Source organism: Bombina bombina, chromosome 6 (genome assembly GCF_027579735.1).
Source record: "Bombina bombina isolate aBomBom1 chromosome 6, aBomBom1.pri, whole genome shotgun sequence".
In the NCBI taxonomy this organism is placed as follows: Eukaryota; Metazoa; Chordata; class Amphibia; order Anura; family Bombinatoridae; genus Bombina; species Bombina bombina.
In genome coordinates, this window is record NC_069504.1 from 460,805,966 (window position 1) to 460,825,358 (window position 19,393).

Here is a 19,393-nt window from a genome sequence, read left to right on the forward strand (position 1 = left end):
CCGCTCACAAAACTAGCCTTAGAGGGAACACTGGTGTGTATGTATGTGTGTGTATATATATATATATATATATGTATGTGTGTGTGTGTATATATATATATATATATATATATATATATATATATATATATATATATATATATATATATATATATATAATCTAAATTAAAGCCCTTTGCCTGTTTGTTTTTCTAACACTTGAGATCTTATATCTTTGAGCCCATATAACTTTTTTGTGCAATACTTTTTATTTAAAATATTTTTTATTAGATGGTATTATTATGAGTGTAAGTGTACTTTGTAATGAAGTTTTGATGTTTTTTGGGAACTTTTTTTATTTTGCTTAACCGTTAACCAGAGCTGTGATGACACACTAACCCAATGCGTTCAATCCATTGCGTTTACTTTCAATTTATAATACGAGTTAAAAACCTGACGCGCGCAAACACCCGTAATAAACCCCTTATTGCTCGCGCTGAACAGTTAACACTCCACTTGTAATCTGGCGCTAAATGGGTTACTGCCAATTCTACTAGATCAGTTGCTACTTCATGTGCCTTTAATAATGAAGCCACTGTTGATTATATTTGCAAGGCAGTTTTTTTGGTTTTCCTTACATATTTTTTCGAAGTTCTACCATTTTGATGTTTTTGTTTCTTCTGCAGCAGCTTTTAGTAAGAAAGTCAGACAGCTGTTTCCTCCCTCCTTCTTTTCTAGCTTGGCTATACGTCGCTCGTTTTCCAGTAACGTGGGAGGGGTTTTAAAGGCTCTGGGAGTTATGGGATCTTTGATTTCTCCTGGTGGCCAGGACTATAACTCTCTATAAAGTAGGAATCTAAGCTTAGGAGCCAGCTCATTTTTGGTTCAGCACCCTGGGTAGCACTTGCTGTTTGGTTGCTACATTGATCCACAAATGGGCCGACTCCTAAGCTAAGATTCCTGCTTTTTAAAAAGAGATAGCAAGATAACAAAGAAAAATTAGTAATAGGAGTAAATTGGAAAGTTGCTTAAAATTGCATACGCTATCTGAATCATGAAAGAAAAAGATTTGGGTTTAGTATCCCTCTTAATTTATCAGATCAGCATAAATTATATTTATATTTCTACTTATGTGGATTGGTACACACTTAGCTGTGGACTGTTGAAAGACATCCTTGAAGAGAAAGTAAATTACTTTGTATTCTGCCTCTCCATATAGACATAGAAACAATATCTATATAAAGTGTTGTGTTTTGTTATTGGATTAAAATAAATGTTATCTAATTTTTTTATTTTTTCTCTCTTTCTAATGTTGCAAAACATACATATGTAAATGTGATTGATAAAGGAAAATTAAATCTTTGTTTTTTCTTTTAGGCGAGACTCCGTCTACATCTGTTTCTTCTGATTCATCGTCACACTTATTGGCTGTTTCAACATCTTCATCAAATGGTCATCTGCAAACTGGCTGTTTAGCACATGATCGAAAAATGCCACCTCCCATTGGGACAGAAAGACTAGCACGGATTCGACAAGGTTGTACGGTAACACCTGCCTCGCTGGGAAACAGCTTTTCCGCCCCTGTGGGACATGCTGGCATATGGTCATTTGGTGTAAACAGTGGCTCAGGTATGTGCACAAGAGAGTGAGCCTTTTTATAAGGGAAATGATCTGCTTTTCACAGTGATGATATATAGAAAAGTATTTCACACTGTATAGATTTTAATCTTATTGTTATGAAAACATACAGAAACGATTTGCGTCTGTCAAACATCACTTTTTAGTATACAAATCATTTTAACAACAAATCAACAATTATAAATAAAAACAGGGTTTCCAAAAGAATGTCAATCTACAAATAAGTCACAGAAGCACTTTCAAGTTATGTTTCCATTATTACTTAACATATATTTCTAGCAAATAGGTTAATTGTAAGACACATTCATGGATAATTTGGCTTTTTTTGTTCTAATAAGTGTCATATTCAGCTGTTTGGGGTGTATATAAGTTTTATGCCCACTTATATTAGGTAGAATTTCCCTTGAAGTTTTTAGGGCATCCTTTTTACATATTCCCCACCCCCTTTCTATATCATATTTAGAGATCGATATTATCATTGGCTTCCTTTTTTACCTTATACAGATAATTAATTTTTATAATAAATGTATAAAGCTCCAGCAAATTACTGTAGTTGTTTAATTAGGTATATGACTGAAGATTCAAAATTAAACTATAGCATACAGCTAGACCAGTGGTTCTCAAATCAACTGAAGGCCCAGTAAATTTTAGCCGGACGGTTCCAGAGGCATATAGTGAATGTATATTTATATAATGCATTGGTGTAAGTGGGGGAAGAAAATATATACATTGATTGGTATCAGTGGGCTGGTATCACTTAACTGCGGTGCCCAGGTCCAGTCCTATCTTCTTCTTCTCCCACGCTGTCCTCCCACTGTACTACTACTATATGTGCACATGTATTTCTTATGTGGAGCGTCAGGCCTGTCACAGCTCGCAGTGGGGGCATTTCATTTCTCCAACATAGGTGTGTCCGGTCCACGGCGTCATCCTTACTTGTGGGATATTCTCTTCCCCAACAGGAAATGGCAAAGAGCCCAGCAAAGCTGGTCACATGATCCCTCCTAGGCTCCGCCTACCCCAGTCATTCTCTTTGCCGTTGTACAGGCAACATCTCCACGGAGATGGCTTAGAGTTTTTTAGTGTTTAACTCCAATCTGTTCATAGTTCCCAAAAAAGAGGGAACGTTCAGACCAATCTTAGATCTCAAGATCTTAAACAAGTTTCTCAAGGTTCCATCGTTCAAAATGGAAACCATTCGAACAATTCTTCCTTCCATCCAGGAAGGTCAATTCATGACCACGGTGGATTTAAAGGATGCGTATCTACATATTCCTATCCACAAGGAACATCATCGGTTCCTAAGGTTCGCATTCCTGGACAAGCATTACCAGTTCGTGGCGCTTCCTTTCGGATTAGCCACTGCTCCAAGGATTTTCACAAAGGTACTAGGGTCCCTTCTAGCGGTACTAAGACCAAGGGGCATTGCAGTAGTTCCTTACTTGGACGACATTCTGATTCAAGCGTCGTCCCTTCCTCAAGCAAAGGCTCACACGGACATAGTCCTGGCCTTTCTCAGAACTCACGGATGGAAAGTGAACGTGGAAAAGAGTTCTCTATCTCCGTCGACAAGGGTTCCCTTCTTGGGAACAATAATAGACTCCTTAGAAATGAGGATTTTTCTGACAGAGGCCAGAAAAACAAAACTTCTAAACTCTTGTCAAACACTTCATTCCGTTCCTCTTCCTTCCATAGCGCAGTGCATGGAAGTAATAGGTTTGATGGTAGCGGCAATGGACATAGTTCCTTTTGCGCGCATTCATCTAAGACCATTACAACTGTGCATGCTCAGTCAGTGGAATGGGGACTATACAGACTTGTCTCCGAAGATACAAGTAAATCAGAGGACCAGAGACTCACTCCGTTGGTGGCTGTCCCTGGACAACCTGTCACAAGGGATGACCTTCCGCAGACCAGAGTGGGTCATTGTCACGACCGACGCCAGTCTGATGGGCTGGGGCGCGGTCTGGGGACCCCTGAAAGCTCAGGGTCTTTGGTCTCGGGAAGAATCTCTTCTACCGATAAATATTCTGGAACTGAGAGCGATATTCAATGCTCTCAAGGCTTGGCCTCAGCTAGCAAAGGCCAAGTTCATACGGTTTCAATCAGACAACATGACGACTGTTGCGTACATCAACCATCAGGGGGGAACAAGGAGTTCCCTGGCGATGGAAGAAGTGACCAAAATCATTCAATGGGCGGAGACTCACTCCTGCCACCTATCTGCAATCCACATCCCAGGAGTGGAAAATTGGGAAGCGGATTTTCTGAGTCGTCAGACATTACATCCGGGGGAGTGGGAACTCCATCCGGAAATCTTTGCCCAAATTACTCAACTGTGGGGCATTCCAGACATGGATCTGATGGCCTCTCGTCAGAACTTCAAGGTTCCTTGCTACGGGTCCAGATCCAGGGATCCCAAGGCGACTCTAGTAGATGCACTAGTAGCACCTTGGACCTTCAAACTAGCTTATGTATTCCCGCCGTTTCCTCTCATCCCCAGGCTGGTAGCCAGGATCAATCAAGAGAGGGCGTCGGTGATCTTGATAGCTCCTGCGTGGCCACGCAGGACTTGGTATGCAGATCTGGTGAATATGTCATCGGCTCCACCATGGAAGCTACCTTTGAGACGAGACCTTCTTGTTCAAGGTCCGTTCGAACATCCGAATCTGATCTCACTCCAGCTGACTGCTTGGAGATTGAACGCTTGATCTTATCAAAACGAGGGTTCTCAGATTCTGTTATTGATACTCTTGTTCAGGCCAGAAAGCCTGTAACTAGAAAAATTTACCACAAAATATGGAAAAAATATATCTGTTGGTGTGAATCTAAAGGATTCCCTTGGGACAAGGTAAAGATTCCTAAGATTCTATCCTTTCTTCAAGAAGGATTGGAGAAAGGATTATCTGCAAGTTCCTTGAAGGGACAGATTTCTGCCTTGTCTGTGTTACTTCACAAAAAGCTGGCAGCTGTGCCAGATGTTCAAGCCTTTGTTCAGGCTCTGGTTAGAATCAAGCCTGTTTACAAACCTTTGACTCCTCCTTGGAGTCTCAACTTAGTTCTTTCAGTTCTTCAGGGGGTTCCGTTTGAACCCTTACATTCTGTTGATATTAAGTTATTATCTTGGAAAGTTTTGTTTTTGGTTGCAATTTCTTCTGCTAGAAGAGTTTCAGAATTATCTGCTCTGCAGTGTTCTCCTCCTTATCTGGTGTTCCATGCAGATAAGGTGGTTTTACGTACTAAACCTGGTTTTCTTCCAAAAGTTGTTTCTAACAAAAACATTAACCAGGAGATAGTCGTACCTTCTTTGTGTCCGAAACCAGTTTCGAAGAAGGAACGTTTGTTGCACAATTTGGATGTTGTCCGCGCTCTAAAATTCTATTTAGATGCTACAAAGGATTTTAGACAAACATCTTCCTTGTTTGTTGTTTATTCTGGTAAAAGGAGAGGTCAAAAAGCAACTTCTACCTCTCTCTCTTTTTGGATTAAAAGCATCATCAGATTGGCTTATGTGACTGCCGGACGGCAGCCTCCTGAAAGAATCACAGCTCATTCCACTAGGGCTGTGGCTTCCACATGGGCCTTCAAGAACGAGGCTTCTGTTGATCAGATATGTAGGGCAGCGACTTGGTCTTCACTGCACACTTTTACCAAATTTTACAAGTTTGATACTTTTGCTTCTTCTGAGGCTATTTTTGGGAGAAAGGTTTTGCAAGCCGTGGTGCCTTCCATTTAGGTGACCTGATTTGCTCCCTCCCTTCATCCGTGTCCTAAAGCTTTGGTATTGGTTCCCACAAGTAAGGATGACGCCGTGGACCGGACACACCTATGTTGGAGAAAACAGAATTTATGTTTACCTGATAAATTACTTTCTCCAACGGTGTGTCCGGTCCACGGCCCGCCCTGGTTTTTTAATCAGGTCTGATAATTTATTTTCTTTAACTACAGTCACCACGGTATCATATGGTTTCTCCTATGCAAATATTCCTCCTTAACGTCGGTCGAATGACTGGGGTAGGCGGAGCCTAGGAGGGATCATGTGACCAGCTTTGCTGGGCTCTTTGCCATTTCCTGTTGGGGAAGAGAATATCCCACAAGTAAGGATGACGCCGTGGACCGGACACACCGTTGGAGAAAGTAATTTATCAGGTAAACATAAATTCTGTTTTTGTGGCCCATCAGGAGGGCTGTCTAGGCCCAGTACTGGGCGGTGGCCCGGCTGTTGAGAAACCAGGAGCTAGATGAGTAGACTAGAGCATACAAGTTTAAACACCTTCCAAACAAAGTTTCCCAAACCTCAAAATGCCTATAAATACACCCCTCATAGGGTTGCCACCTCGGCCATGTTTTCCTGGACACTTATGAGTTACACATGCTGCAGGGTGTGCAGAGGGGAACATGCATTGCACGCCTAAACAGCACATGAATAGTGACCCTGGATAGCACTATTCATGTTCCTCCCTGCACACCCTGCAGCATGTGTAACTCATAAGTGTCCAGGAAAACATGGCCGAGGTGGCAACCCTAACCCCTCACCACACCCACAATTCATTTTTTACAAACTTTGCCTCCTATGGAGGTGGTGAAGAAAGTTTGTGCTTGATTTTTATGATTGCTTCTATGATAAGCGCTTCTAAGCATTCTGAAGCCCAATTCCTCTGAGTACAGTGTTTGTCAGAGGGATGTGAAGAGAGTATTGCCTATTTGATTTTATGGTTTCTCTTGCAGGGAATCTTTTCAAGGGTTCTCTGTTATCGGTCGTAGGGATTCATCTCCTACCTCCGTTTTCAAATTGACGATATACTCTTATATACCATTACCTCTGCTGATAGTTTTCAGTACTGGTTTGGCTATCTGCTATGTGTGGATGGGTGTCTTTCGATAAGTATGTATCATTATTTAAGACACTCTCAGCTATGGTTTGGCGCTTTATGTATTAATATAAAGTTTTAAATATATGTATTTTACTTATATTTGCCATGAGTCAGGTCTATGTATATTTCCCTTTGCAGTCTGGCAGTTTCGTTATGGGAAACATGTTTTAGGAAATTTGTCTTACCTGGGGTATAGACTTTTTTCCAATTTGACTTTTTTCTTTTGAAAACTTGCGGCAAATTAGGCTCGCAAGGGCGCAAAATGCTGTTATTTATTGTGTCATTCTTGGCGCGAGAATTTTTTGGTGTGAATGTGCATCTTTAATGACGCAAGTTCATCATTTCATGCGTCTTATTTGACGCAAGGTTGTTTGGTGCGAAATTGTGTTTGTTATGACGGATGTTTGTTGGCGCCCCAAAAAAAATTTCAACTTCCTTTTGCGTTGTGCGTCATACTTGGCGCTAAAAAAAAATAATAATTTTTACCCCATTTCCTATATGCTCCTTGCCTTCTTTATGCTCATAACTAGCCTCACTGTGTTGAGGGCTATGCTATTTGCTTTTTTGTCAATTTTAGCATTTGCATTTTTTCCCATTCCTAAAACTGCTATATGTGTAAATAATATATTTCTGTTTAAATGTTATTTTTTCTTTTACATTTTACAAGAGGTCTCAATCTGATCCTGTCTCAGAAGCTGCTGTAGGAACCATGCTGCCTGAACACAGTTCTACCAAAGCTAAGTGTATCTGTTGTAAGCTAGTGCTGATTATATCTCCAGCTGTAGTATGTAAGTTGTCATGATAAGCTTTTGCATGCATAAAAGGTTTCTATTAGTGCTAGTACAGCATCTGTTGTTCCTTCAACATCTAAAGTACATGATATCCCTGTTGATATGAAAAATGATATTGCTGATGCGATACAGAAGGCTATGGCTGCTATACTGCCTTCAAATAAACGTAAAAGGTCTTTTAAAACTTCTCATAATACTGATGAAATTTGTAATGACAGACAACATACTGATATATCCACCTCTGATGAGGATCTCTCTGATTCGGAAGATCCTACTTCAGAAATTGACACTGATAAATCAACTTATCTTTTTAAGATTGAGTATATTCTTTGTTAAAAGAAGTGTTGATAACTTTGGATATTGAGGAGTCTGGAACTCTTGATAATCCAGTAAACGTTTAAATTCTGTCTATAAACCTCCTGTGATTACTCCTGAGGTTTTTCCTGTTCCTGATGCTATTTCTGATGTGATTGCTAAGGAATGGTCTAAGCCTGGTACTTCTTTTGTTCCTTCAAGGTTTAAAAAGTTGTATCCTTTGCTAGTAGCTAAGTTAGAATTTTGGGAAAAAGTCCCTAAGGTTGATGGGGCTATTTCTACTCTTGCCAAGCGTACTACTATTCCTATGGAAGATAGTACCTCTTTTAAAGATCCTTTAGATAGGAAAATGGAATCTTATCTAAGGAAAGCTTATTTCCATTCTGGCTATATTCTCAGACCTGCCATTTTTATGGCTGATGTTGCAGCTGTATCAACTTTTTGGTTGTATAGCTTAGCACATCGGGAAAAAGATTTGCATAGCATTGTTTGTTTGCTTCAACATGCTAATCATTTTATCTGTGATGCTATTTTTGATATCATCAAGATTGATGTTAAATCTATGTATTTGGCTATTTTAGCTAGAAGAGCTTTATGGCTCAAATCATGGAATGCTTACATGGTATCTAAATCTAGGTTACTATATCTATTATTCCAGGGTAATAATTTGTTTGGTTCCCAGTTGGATTCTATTATTTCCACTATTACTGGGGGGAAAATAGTTTTTTTGCCCCAAGATAAAAAGTCTAAGGGTAAATCTAAAGCTTCTAATCGGTTTTGTTCCTTTCGTCAGCATAGAGAACAGAAACCCACTCCTTCCCCTAAGGACACTGGCTCCAATTGGAAGCCATCTTCGATTTGGAATAAATCCAAGCTTATAAGAAACCAAAGCCAGCCCCCAAGACTGCATGAAGGTGCGGCCCTCAATCCAGTTGTCTTTAACAGACAAGAGACTAATGAAATTGGTGTCTGCCTGTCGAAAGCTTCAGTCTCGATCATTCGTCGTTTTTTTTCAAGGGGCCTCTTTTGTTTGACTGTGATTTCAACAGATGCAAGTTTCACAGGTTGGGGAGCTGTCTGGGGGTCACTGACAGCACAAGGAGTTTGGAATCCTCAAGAGGCGAGGTTACCAATCAATATTTTCAGGGCTCTTCAGGCTTGGCATCTATTAAAGAGAGAATTATTCATTCACAACTGTGGCATATGTCAATCATCAGGGTGGGACTCGCAGTCCTTTAGCAATGAAAGAAGTATCTCGGATACTTTCTTGGGCGGAATCCAACTCCTGTCTAATTTCTGCGATACATATCCCAGGTGTAGACAATTGGGAAGCGGGTTGTCTCAGTCGTCAGTCTTTACATCCAGGGGAGTGGTCTCTCCATCCAGATGTATTTTGTCAGATTGTACAGATGTGGGGTCTTCCCGAAATAGATCTGATGGCTTCCCATCTAAACAAGAAGCTTCCCAGGTACCTTTCCAGGTCCAGGGATCCTCGGGCGGAGATGGTGGATGCGTTAGCAGTTCCTTGGTTTTACCAACCTGCTTACATTTCTCCAACATAGGTGTGTCCGGTCCACGGCGTCATCCTTACTTGTGGGATATTCTCTTCCCCAACAGGAAATGGCAAAGAGCCCAGCAAAGCTGGTCACATGATCCCTCCTAGGCTCCGCCTTCCCCAGTCATTCTCTTTGCCGTTGCACAGGCAACATCTCCACGGAGATGGCTAAGAGTTTTTTGGTGTTTAAATGTAGTTTTTATTCTTCAATCAAGAGTTTGTTATTTTAAAATAGTGCTGGTATGTACTATTTACTCTGAAACAGAAAAGAGATGAAGATTTCTGTTTGTAAGAGGAAAATGATTTTAGCAACCGTTACTAAAATCGATGGCTGTTTCCACACAGGACTGTTGAGATGAATTAACTTCAGTTGGGGGAAACAGTGAGCAGACTTTTGCTGCTTGAGGTATGACACATTTCTAACAAGACTTGGTAATGCTGGAAGCTGTCATTTTCCCTATGGGATCCGGTAAGCCATTTTCTTAGTTTTAAATATAAGAATAAAGGGCTTCACAAGGGCTTTAAAGACTGGTAGACATTTTTCTGGGCTAAAACGATTACTTTATAAGCATATTTAATGGTTTATAACTTTGAAGAGTTATTTTAATCTTGGGAATTCTGTTAAAAAAACGGCAGGCACTGTATTGGACACCTTTTTCACTAGGGGCCTTTTCTAGTCATAGGCAGAGCCTCATTTTCGCGCCACTAATGCGCAGTTGTTTTTGAGAAGCAAGGCATGCAGATGCATGTGTGAGGAGCTCAGATCCACTGAAAAAGCTTATTGAAGGCGTCATTTGGTATCATATTCCCCTCTGGGCTTGGTTGGGTCTCAGCAAAGCAGATACCAGGGACTGTATAGGGGTTAAATGTAAAAACGGCTCCGGTTCCGTTATTTTAAGAGTTAAAGCTTTCAAATTTGGTGTGCAATACTTTTAAGGCTTTAAGACACTGTGGTGAAATTTTGGTGAATTTTGAACAATTCCTTCATACTTTTGCACATATTCAGTAATAAAGTGTGTTCAGTTTAAAATTTAAAGTGACAGTAACGGTTTTATTTTAAAAAGTTTTTTGTGCTTTGTTATCAAGTTTATGCCTATTAACATGTCTGAACCATCAGATAGACGATGTTCTGTATGTTCGGAAGCCAAGGTTCCTCTCCATTTAAATATATGTGATGAATGTGACAAACAAAGTAGGGACAATGATGCCACTGATAATAATGTTGCCCAAAATGATTCCTTAAGTGAGGGGAGTAAGCATGGTACTGCATCATCTCCTATGTCTACACCAGTCTTGCCCACTCAGGAGGTCCCTAGTTCATCTAGTGCGCCAATCCTCCTTACTATGCAACAATTAACGGCTGTAATGGATAATTCTATTAAAAACATTTTAGCCAAAATGCCCACTTATCAGCGAAAGCGCGACTACTCTGTTTTAGATACTGAAGAGCATGAGGACGCTGATGATAATGGTTCTGACATGCCCTTACACCAGTCTGAAGGGGCCAGGGAGGTTTTGTCTGAGGGAGAAATTTCAGATTCAGGAAAAATTTCTCAACAAGCTGAACCTGACGTTATTACATTCAAATTTAAATTGGAACATCTCCGCGCTCTGCTTAAGGAGGTGTTATCTACTCTGGATGATTGTGACAATTTGGTCATTCCAGAGAAATTATGTAAGATGGACAAGTTCCTAGAGGTCCCGGTGCCCCCCGAAGCTTTTCCTATACCCAAGCGGGTGGCGGACATTGTAAATAAAGAATGGGAAAGGCCCGGCATACCTTTTGTCCCTCCCCCTATATTTAAGAAATTATTTCCTATGGTCGACCCCAGGAAGGACTTATGGCAGACAGTCCCCAAGGTCGAGGGGGCGGTTTCTACTCTAAACAAACGCACCACTATCCCTATAGAAGATAGTTGTGCTTTCAAAGATCCTATGGATAAAAAATTAGAGGGTTTGCTTAAAAAGATGTTTGTTCAGCAAGGTTACCTTCTACAACCAATTTCATGCATTGTTCCTGTCACTACAGCAGCGTGTTTCTGGTTCGAAGAACTAGAAAAGTCGCTCAATAAAGCATCTTCTTATGAGGAGGTTATGGACAGAGTTCAAGCACTTAAATTGGCTAACTCTTTTACCTTAGACGCCACTTTGCAATTAGCTAGATTAGCGGCGAAAAATTCAGGTTTTGCTATTGTGGCGCGCAGAGCGCTTTGGCTAAAGTCTTGGTCAGCGGATGTGTCCTCCAAGAACAAATTGCTTAACATCCCTTTCAAGGGGAAAACGCTGTTTGGCCCTGACTTGAAAGAGATTATTTCAGACATCACTGGGGGAAAGGGCCACGCCCTTCCTCAGGATAGGTCTTTTAAGGCTAAAAATAAAACAAATTTTCGTCCCTTTCGCAGAAACGGACCAGCCTCAAATTCTACATCCTCTAAGCAAGAGGGTAATTCTTCTCAAACCAAGCCAGCCTGGAGACCGATGCAAGGCTGGAACAAAGGTAAGCAGGCCAAGAAGCCTGCTACCGCTACTAAGACAGCATGAGATGTTGGCCCCCGATCCGGGACCGGATCTGGTGGGGGGCAGACTCTCTCTCTTCGCTCAGGCTTGGGCAAGAGATGTTCAGGATCCTTGGGCGCTAGAAATAGTTTCTCAAGGTTATCTCCTGGAATTCAAGGAACTACCCCCAAGGGGAAGGTTCCACAGGTCTCAATTGTCTTCAGACCAAATAAAAAGACAGGCATTCTTACATTGTGTAGAAGACCTGTTAAAAATGGGAGTGATTCATCCTGTTCCATTAGGAGAACAAGGGATGGGGTTTTACTCCAATCTGTTCATAGTTCCCAAAAAAGAGGGAACATTCAGGCCAATTTTGGATCTCAAGATCCTAAACAAATTTCTCAGGGTTCCATCGTTCAAAATGGAAACCATTCGGACAATTCTTCCTACCATCCAGGAAGGTCAATTCATGACCACGGTGGATTTAAAGGATGCGCATCTACATATTCCTATCCACAAGGAACATCATCGGTTCCTAAGGTTCGCCTTTCTGGACAAGCATTACCAGTTTGTGGCACTTCCATTCGGATTAGCCACTGCTCCAAGAATTTTCACAAAGGTACTAGGGTCCCTTCTAGCGGTGCTAAGGCCAAGGGGCATTGCAGTAGTACCTTACTTGGACGACATACTGATTCAAGCGTCGTCTCTGCCACAAGCAAAGGCTCATACGGACATTGTCCTAGCCTTTCTCAGATCTCACGGGTGGAAAGTGAACGTAGAAAAAAGTTCTCTATTCCCGTCAACAAGAGTTCCCTTCTTGGGAACAATAATAGACTCCTTAGAAATGAAGATTTTTCTGACAGAGGCCAGAAAATCAAAACTTCTAAGCTCTTGTCAAGTACTTCATTCTGTTCTTCTTCCTTCCATAGCGCAGTGCATGGAAGTAATAGGTTTGATGGTTGCGGCAATGGACATAGTTCCTTTTGCGCGAATTCATCTAAGACCATTACAACTGTGCATGCTCAGACAGTGGAATGGGGATTATACAGACTTGTCCCCGACGATCCAAGTAGATCAGAGGACCAGAGATTCACTCCGTTGGTGGCTGACCCTGGACAACCTGTCTCAAGGGATGAGCTTCCGCAGACCAGAGTGGGTCATTGTCACGACCGACGCCAGTCTGGTGGGCTGGGGCGCGGTCTGGAAACCCCTGAAAGCTCAGGGTCTATGGTCTCGGGAAGAATCTCTTCTCCCGATAAACATTCTGGAACTGAGAGCGATATTCAATGCTCTCAAGGCTTGGCCTCAACTAGCAAAGGCCAAATTCATAAGGTTTCAATCAGACAACATGACGACTGTTGCATATATCAACCATCAGGGGGGAACAAGGAGTTCCCTGGCGATGGAAGAAGTGACCAAAGTAATTCAATGGGCGGAGATTCACTCCTGCCACTTGTCTGCAATCCACATCCCAGGAGTGGAAAATTGGGAAGCGGATTTTCTGAGTCGTCAGACATTTCATCCGGGGGAGTGGGAACTCCATCCGGAAATCTTTGCCCACATAACTCAATTATGGGGCATTCCAGACATGGATCTGATGGCGTCTCGTCAGAACTTCAAGGTTCCTTGCTACGGGTCCAGATCCAGGGATCCCAAGGCGACTCTAGTAGATGCACTAGTAGCGTCCTGGACCTTCAACCTAGCTTATGTATTCCCACCGTTTCCTCTCATTCCCAGGCTGGTAGCCAGGATCAATCAGGAGAGGGCTTCGGTGATCTTGATAGCTCCTGCGTGGCCACGCAGAACTTGGTATGCAGACCTGGTGAATATGTCATCGGCTCCACCATGGAAGCTACCTTTGAGACGGGACCTTCTTGTTCAAGGTCCGTTCGAACATCCGAATCTGGCCTCACTCCAACTGACTGCTTGGAGATTGAACGCTTGATTTTATCAAAGCGTGGGTTCTCAGATTCTGTCATTGATACTCTTATTCACGCTAGAAAGCCTGTAACTAGAAAAATTTACCATAAAGTATGGAAAAAATATATCTGTTGGTGCGAATCGAAAGGATTCCCATGGAACAAGATAAAAATTCCTAAGATTCTATCCTTTCTACAAGAGGGTTTGGAGAAAGGATTATCTGCAAGTTCTTTGAAGGGACAGATTTCTGCTTTATCTGTTTTACTTCACAAAAAGCTGGCGGCTGTGCCAGATGTTCAAGCTTTTGTTCAGGCTCTGGTTAGAATCAAGCCTGTTTACAAACCTTTGACTCCTCCTTGGAGTCTCAATTTAGTTCTTTCAGTCCTTCAAGGGGTTCCGTTTGAACCCTTAAATTCCGTAGATATTAAGTTATTATCTTGGAAAGTTTTGTTTTTGGTTGCAATTTCTTCTGCTAGAAGAGTTTCAGAGTTATCTGCTCTGCAGTGTTCTCCTCCTTATCTGGTGTTCCATGCAGATAAGGTGGTTTTGCGTACTAAACCTGGTTTTCTTCCGAAAGTTGTTTCTAACAAAAATATTAACCAGGAGATAGTTGTGCCTTCTTTGTGTCCGAATCCAGTTTCAAAGAAGGAACGTTTGTTGCACAATTTGGATGTAGTTCGTGCTCTAAAATTCTATTTAGAGGCTACAAAGGATTTCAGACAAACATCTTCCTTGTTTGTTGTTTATTCTAGTAAAAGGAGAGGTCAAAAAGCAACTTCTACCTCTCTCTCTTTTTGGCTTATGAGACTGCCGGACGGCAGCCTCCTGAAAGAATCACAGCTCATTCCACTAGGGCTGTGGCTTCCACATGGGCCTTCAAGAACGAGGCTTCTGTTGATCAGATATGTAAGGCAGCGACTTGGTCTTCACTGCACACTTTTACCAAATTTTACAAATTTGATACTTTTGCTTCTTCTGAGGCTATTTTTGGGAGAAAGGTTTTGCAAGCCGTGGTGCCTTCCATCTAGGTGACCTGATTTGCTCCCTCCCATCATCCGTGTCCTAAAGCTTTGGTATTGGTTCCCACAAGTAAGGATGACGCCGTGGACCGGAAACACCTATGTTGGAGAAAACAGAATTTATGCTTACCTGATAAATTACTTTCTCCAACGGTGTGTCCGGTCCACGGCCCGCCCTGGTTTTTTAATCAGGTCTGATGAATTATTTTCTCTAACTACAGTCACCACGGTATCATATGATTTCTCCTATGCATATTCCTCCTTTACGTCGGTCGAATGACTGGGGAAGGCGAAGCCTAGGAGGGATCATGTGACCAGCTTTGCTGGGCTCTTTGCCATTTCCTGTTGGGGAAGAGAATATCCCACAAGTAAGGATGACGCCGTGGACCGGACACACCTATGTTGGAGAAAGTAATTTATCAGGTAAGCATAAATTCTGTTTTTTCTGCCTCTAGTCCTTCTTCCAAGGGTAATCTCCAAGATTATAATGGAACAATTGCATGCGTTTCTGATAGCACCAGCATGGCCTCACAGGTTTTGGTATGCGGATCTTGTCCGGATGTCCAGTTGCCAACCTTGGCCTCTTCCTTTAAGGCCAGACCTTCTGTCTCAAAGGTCCGTTTTTCCATCAGGATCTCAAATCGCTAAATTTGAAGGTATGAAAATTGAACGCTTAATCATAGAGGTTTCTCTGACTCGGCGATCAATACTATGCTACAGGCTCGGAAGTCTGTTTCAAGGAGGGTTTATTATCGGGTTTGGAAAACCTATATTTCATGGTGTTTTTCTCATAAATTCTCTTGGCATTCTTTTAGAATTACTAGAATTTTACAGTTTCTTCAGGATGGTTTGGATAAAGGTTTGCCTGCAAGTACTTTGAAGGGACAAATCTCTGCTTTTTCTGTTTTATTTCATAGAAAGATTGCTAAACTTCCTGATATTCACTGTTTTGTTCAGGCTTTGGTTTGTATCAAGCCTGTTGTTAACTCAATCTCTCCTCCTTGGAGTCTTAATTTGGTTTTGAAGGCTTTGCAGGCTCCTCCTTTTGGATATTAAACTACTTTCTTGGAAAGTGTTGTTTCTTTTGGCTATCTATTCAGATAAAAGAGTTTCTGAATTGTCTTCTCTCTCTTGTGAGTCTCTTTTTCTGATTTTCCATCAGGATAAGGCTGTTTTGCGGACTTAGTTTAAATTTCTTCCTATGGTTGTGAATTCTAACAACATTAGTAGGGAAATTGTTGTTCCTTCCTTGTGTCCTAATCCTAAGAATACTCTTGAAAGATTTTTACATTCTTTGGATGTTGTAAAAGCTTTGAAATATTATGTCGAAGCTACTAAAGATTTCAGGAAGACTTCTAGTCTCCTTGTTTTTTCTGGTCCTAGGAAAGATCAGAAAGCCTCTGCTATTTCTTTGGCATCTTGATTAAAGCTTTTGATTCACAAGGCTTATTTGGAAGCGGGACAGTCTCCGCTTCAAAGAATTACAGCTCATTCTACTAGATCAGTCGCCACTTCTTGGGCTATTAAGAATGAAGCTTCGGTTGATCAGATTTGCAAAGCAGCAACTTTGTCTTCTTTGCATACATTTACTAAATTTTACCATTTTGATGTATTTGCTTCTTCTGAAGCAGTGTTTGGCAGAAAAGTTCTTTAGGCAGCTGTCTCAGTTTGATTCTTCTGCTTATGATTTAAGTTTTTTTCTTGATATTCATGTGAAATTTATGAGAGACTTATTTTTTTGTGGATTTAATTTTTGTCAGCGGAAATAGCTGTTTTTATTTTATCCCTCCCTTTCTAGCGACTCTTCTGTGGTCTTCCACATCTTAGATATTTCTATCCCATACGTCACTAGCTCATGGACTCTTGCCAATTACATGAAAGAAAACATAATTAATGTAAGAACTTACCTGATAAATTAATTTCTTTCATATTGGCAAGAGTCCATGAGGCCCACCCTTTTTTGGTGGTTTTGATTTTTGTATAAAAGCACAATTTTATTTCCAGTTCCTCTTTTTGTATGCTTTTTTTACTCCTTATTTTATCACCCCACTACTTGGCTATTCATTAAACTGAATTGTTGGTGTGGTGAGGGGTGTATTTATAGGCATTTGAGGTTTGGGAAACTTTGCCCCTCCTGGTAGGATTGTATATGCCATACGTCACTAGCTCATGGACTCTTGCCAATATGAAATAAATGAATTTATCAGGTAAGTTCTTACATAAATTATGGGTTTTTTACTGCTTCTGTATATTATACAACTTTAAAAAGTGTTCCAGTTAATCAACACATTGCTATTGAGCTGCTACTTTAGTATAACTGCCTAATTTAAAATTTAATTTAAAAAATGACCTTCAAAAAATTGTGTAAAAAAAAAAATGAATCGCAGAAAGTGAAAAAAGTTCTGCCTCTGGAGTCGTCGCCACATTTTCTGGAATAAATCATAAAATCAAGTTGCCCAGAAATATTTATTATGGTGTAAAATGAAAACTGAATCTGCGATTCAGAAGCATTTTCGGCAACTTATTTGTGATACCTCAAATGGTGAAGCTTGCATATGTTTTAGCATTCAATTCTGTTTGCATGGGTGATTCAAAAAGTTAGCATTTTACTTTTATCATTTAAGCTCCAGCCTTGCCAAGAAAGACTTATTTCTTTCATACAAGTGGTGAAAGTCCACAATCCTTTACTCATGGGAATTATTATTTTCTACCATTAGGAGACAAAGATTTCCAAACTCCAAGAGCTCTATAAAACCCTTCCCACATCGCACATACCTCAGTCTTTACTTTGCCTCCGCTGGAGGTGGTTGAAGAATGAAGAGGTGCATGTGTTCTTCAGCGAAAGTGGTGTTGAGGCCCGGTTCCCCTTTAGAGTACAGTGCTTGTCAGAGGGATGTATTTGGGGTATGTCTTTTGCCTCCGTTTATAGATTTACATTATACTCCATAACTTCTGCTTAATTGTTTCTGTACTGGTTTGGCTGTCTTCTACTTTTTCGTTAGTGGACGAGTGTCTATGGATTAGTATATTTTCTTTATGGGACAGATCCTTCACGATTCTCCTTGCTTTGCAAGCGGCAGGGTTTTTGGTGCATTTTGTTTTAAGCGTGCCGGGGGGTGCGCACGTTGGTTTTATGCTCATCAGGTTTTCACACGTCCTTAGAAATCTAGGAGTTACAGGCTAGTTTTGCGTGCCAGATTTTCTCAGTTTAACATCTGCGCATTGATGTAAGATTGTACGCACATCAGGTTAGCGCAGATTTTTCTGGTTATACGCGCTTCTGGGGGTTTTTTGCCCGCTCTTGCTTATTTAACAGTCAGTTGTTTGGCGCACATTTGACAGTAATGTTTGCTCTGCTTCAGCTTGGGTTAGCGCGCATTGTCTCTAAAGTTGCTTAGGTGGGGGTATAAGGTTTCCTTTCATCAAGAGCTTTCTTAAAGGGTTTTATAGTGTTTATTGCATTACTTTGCTATATGCTATGATGGAGCAGCAGAATTCTGTCCCTAAATTTACCCTGTAAACTGAGTCTCCTAAACACCCTTTCTACCATTATTAGGTGTGCTTATTGTAAAAAAAGCTGAAGTACCTTCTTCAGCTCATTTATGTGGCTCATGTTTTGATTTGTTGATTTATACAGACCAATCGAATGCTGTTTCTTTGGGTACTAATGCACCTACTTTGTTCTTTACAGGTTAATACTGATGTGGTGCCGGCTGCTATGAAATCATTTATTAAGGCTGCTGTATCTGATGCTTTAGCTGCTCTCCCGCCTTCAAATAGGCGTAAAAGTTTAGTTTATATTTTACCTTCTACAAGTGTTATTTGCCCTGGTCCCAGGGATACTGTGGTATCTTCAGATGGTGAAGTTTCCTCTGAGAATAAGGATTCCTCATCTGAAGTAGAATGTGATATTTACTCTTTTGTTTAGCGTATTCATTCTCTTGTAAATGAGGTCTTAGCCACTAAACTTTCATTTCCTTGTGTGTAAATCATGTTTATTCCTGGTATTCGTTTAGAATTCCTAGGATTCTTCAGTTTTTGCAGAATGGTTTAGATAAGGGTTTATCTGCCAGTTCTCTGAAAGGGCAGATTTCTGCTCTTTCAGTTTTGTTCCACAGGAAGATTGCTAGTCTTCCTGATAATTGTTTCTCTTGTTAAGTGTAGTCAGTCCACGGGTCATCCATTACTTATGGGATTATATCTCTTCCCCAACAGGAAGTTGCAAGAGGATCACCCAAGCAGAGCTGCTATACAGCTCCTCCCCTCACGTGTCATATCCAGTCATTCTCTTGCAACCTAACTAAAGATAGGTCGTTGTGAGAGGTCTGTGGTGTTTTTAAACTTAGTTTATTTCTTCAATCAAAAGTTTGTTATTTTAAATGGCACCGGAGTGTGCTGTTTGTTTCTCAGGCAGCATTAGAAGAAGAATCTGCCTGAGTTTTCTATGATCTTAGCAGACGTAACTAAGATCCACTGGCTGTTCTCGCACATTCTGAGGAGTGAGGTAACTTCAGAAAAGGGGAATAGCATGCAGGCCCCCCCTGCAAACGAGGTATGTGCAGTAAATAATTTTTCTAAGCAATGGAATTGACTGAGAAAATACTGCTGATACCAATGTAATGTAAGTTCAGCCTTAAATGCAGTGGTAGCGACTGGTATTAGGCTGATGAGTGTGTGTACACTGAAGTATTTTTCTAGGGAATGGAATTTGACTCAGAAAATACTGTTAATACTGAAGTAATGTATGAGCCTTAACTGCAGTAACAGCGACTGGTAGCAGGCTTATTAATAACACTTCATAACTTT

General features: G+C 40.9%; 1 protein-coding gene across 1 annotated transcript in view; it reads left to right on the plus strand.

Moving 5' to 3' along the window:
* Positions 1–19,393, plus strand: part of ANKHD1 (ankyrin repeat and KH domain containing 1) — a gene marked incomplete in the record, with an annotated part of 1,187,903 nt that overhangs the window by 1,115,987 nt on the left and 52,523 nt on the right. Inside the window, 1 exon segment of the mRNA XM_053717232.1 lies at positions 1,357–1,608. Coding sequence (XP_053573207.1) covers positions 1,357–1,608 — 252 coding nt within the window.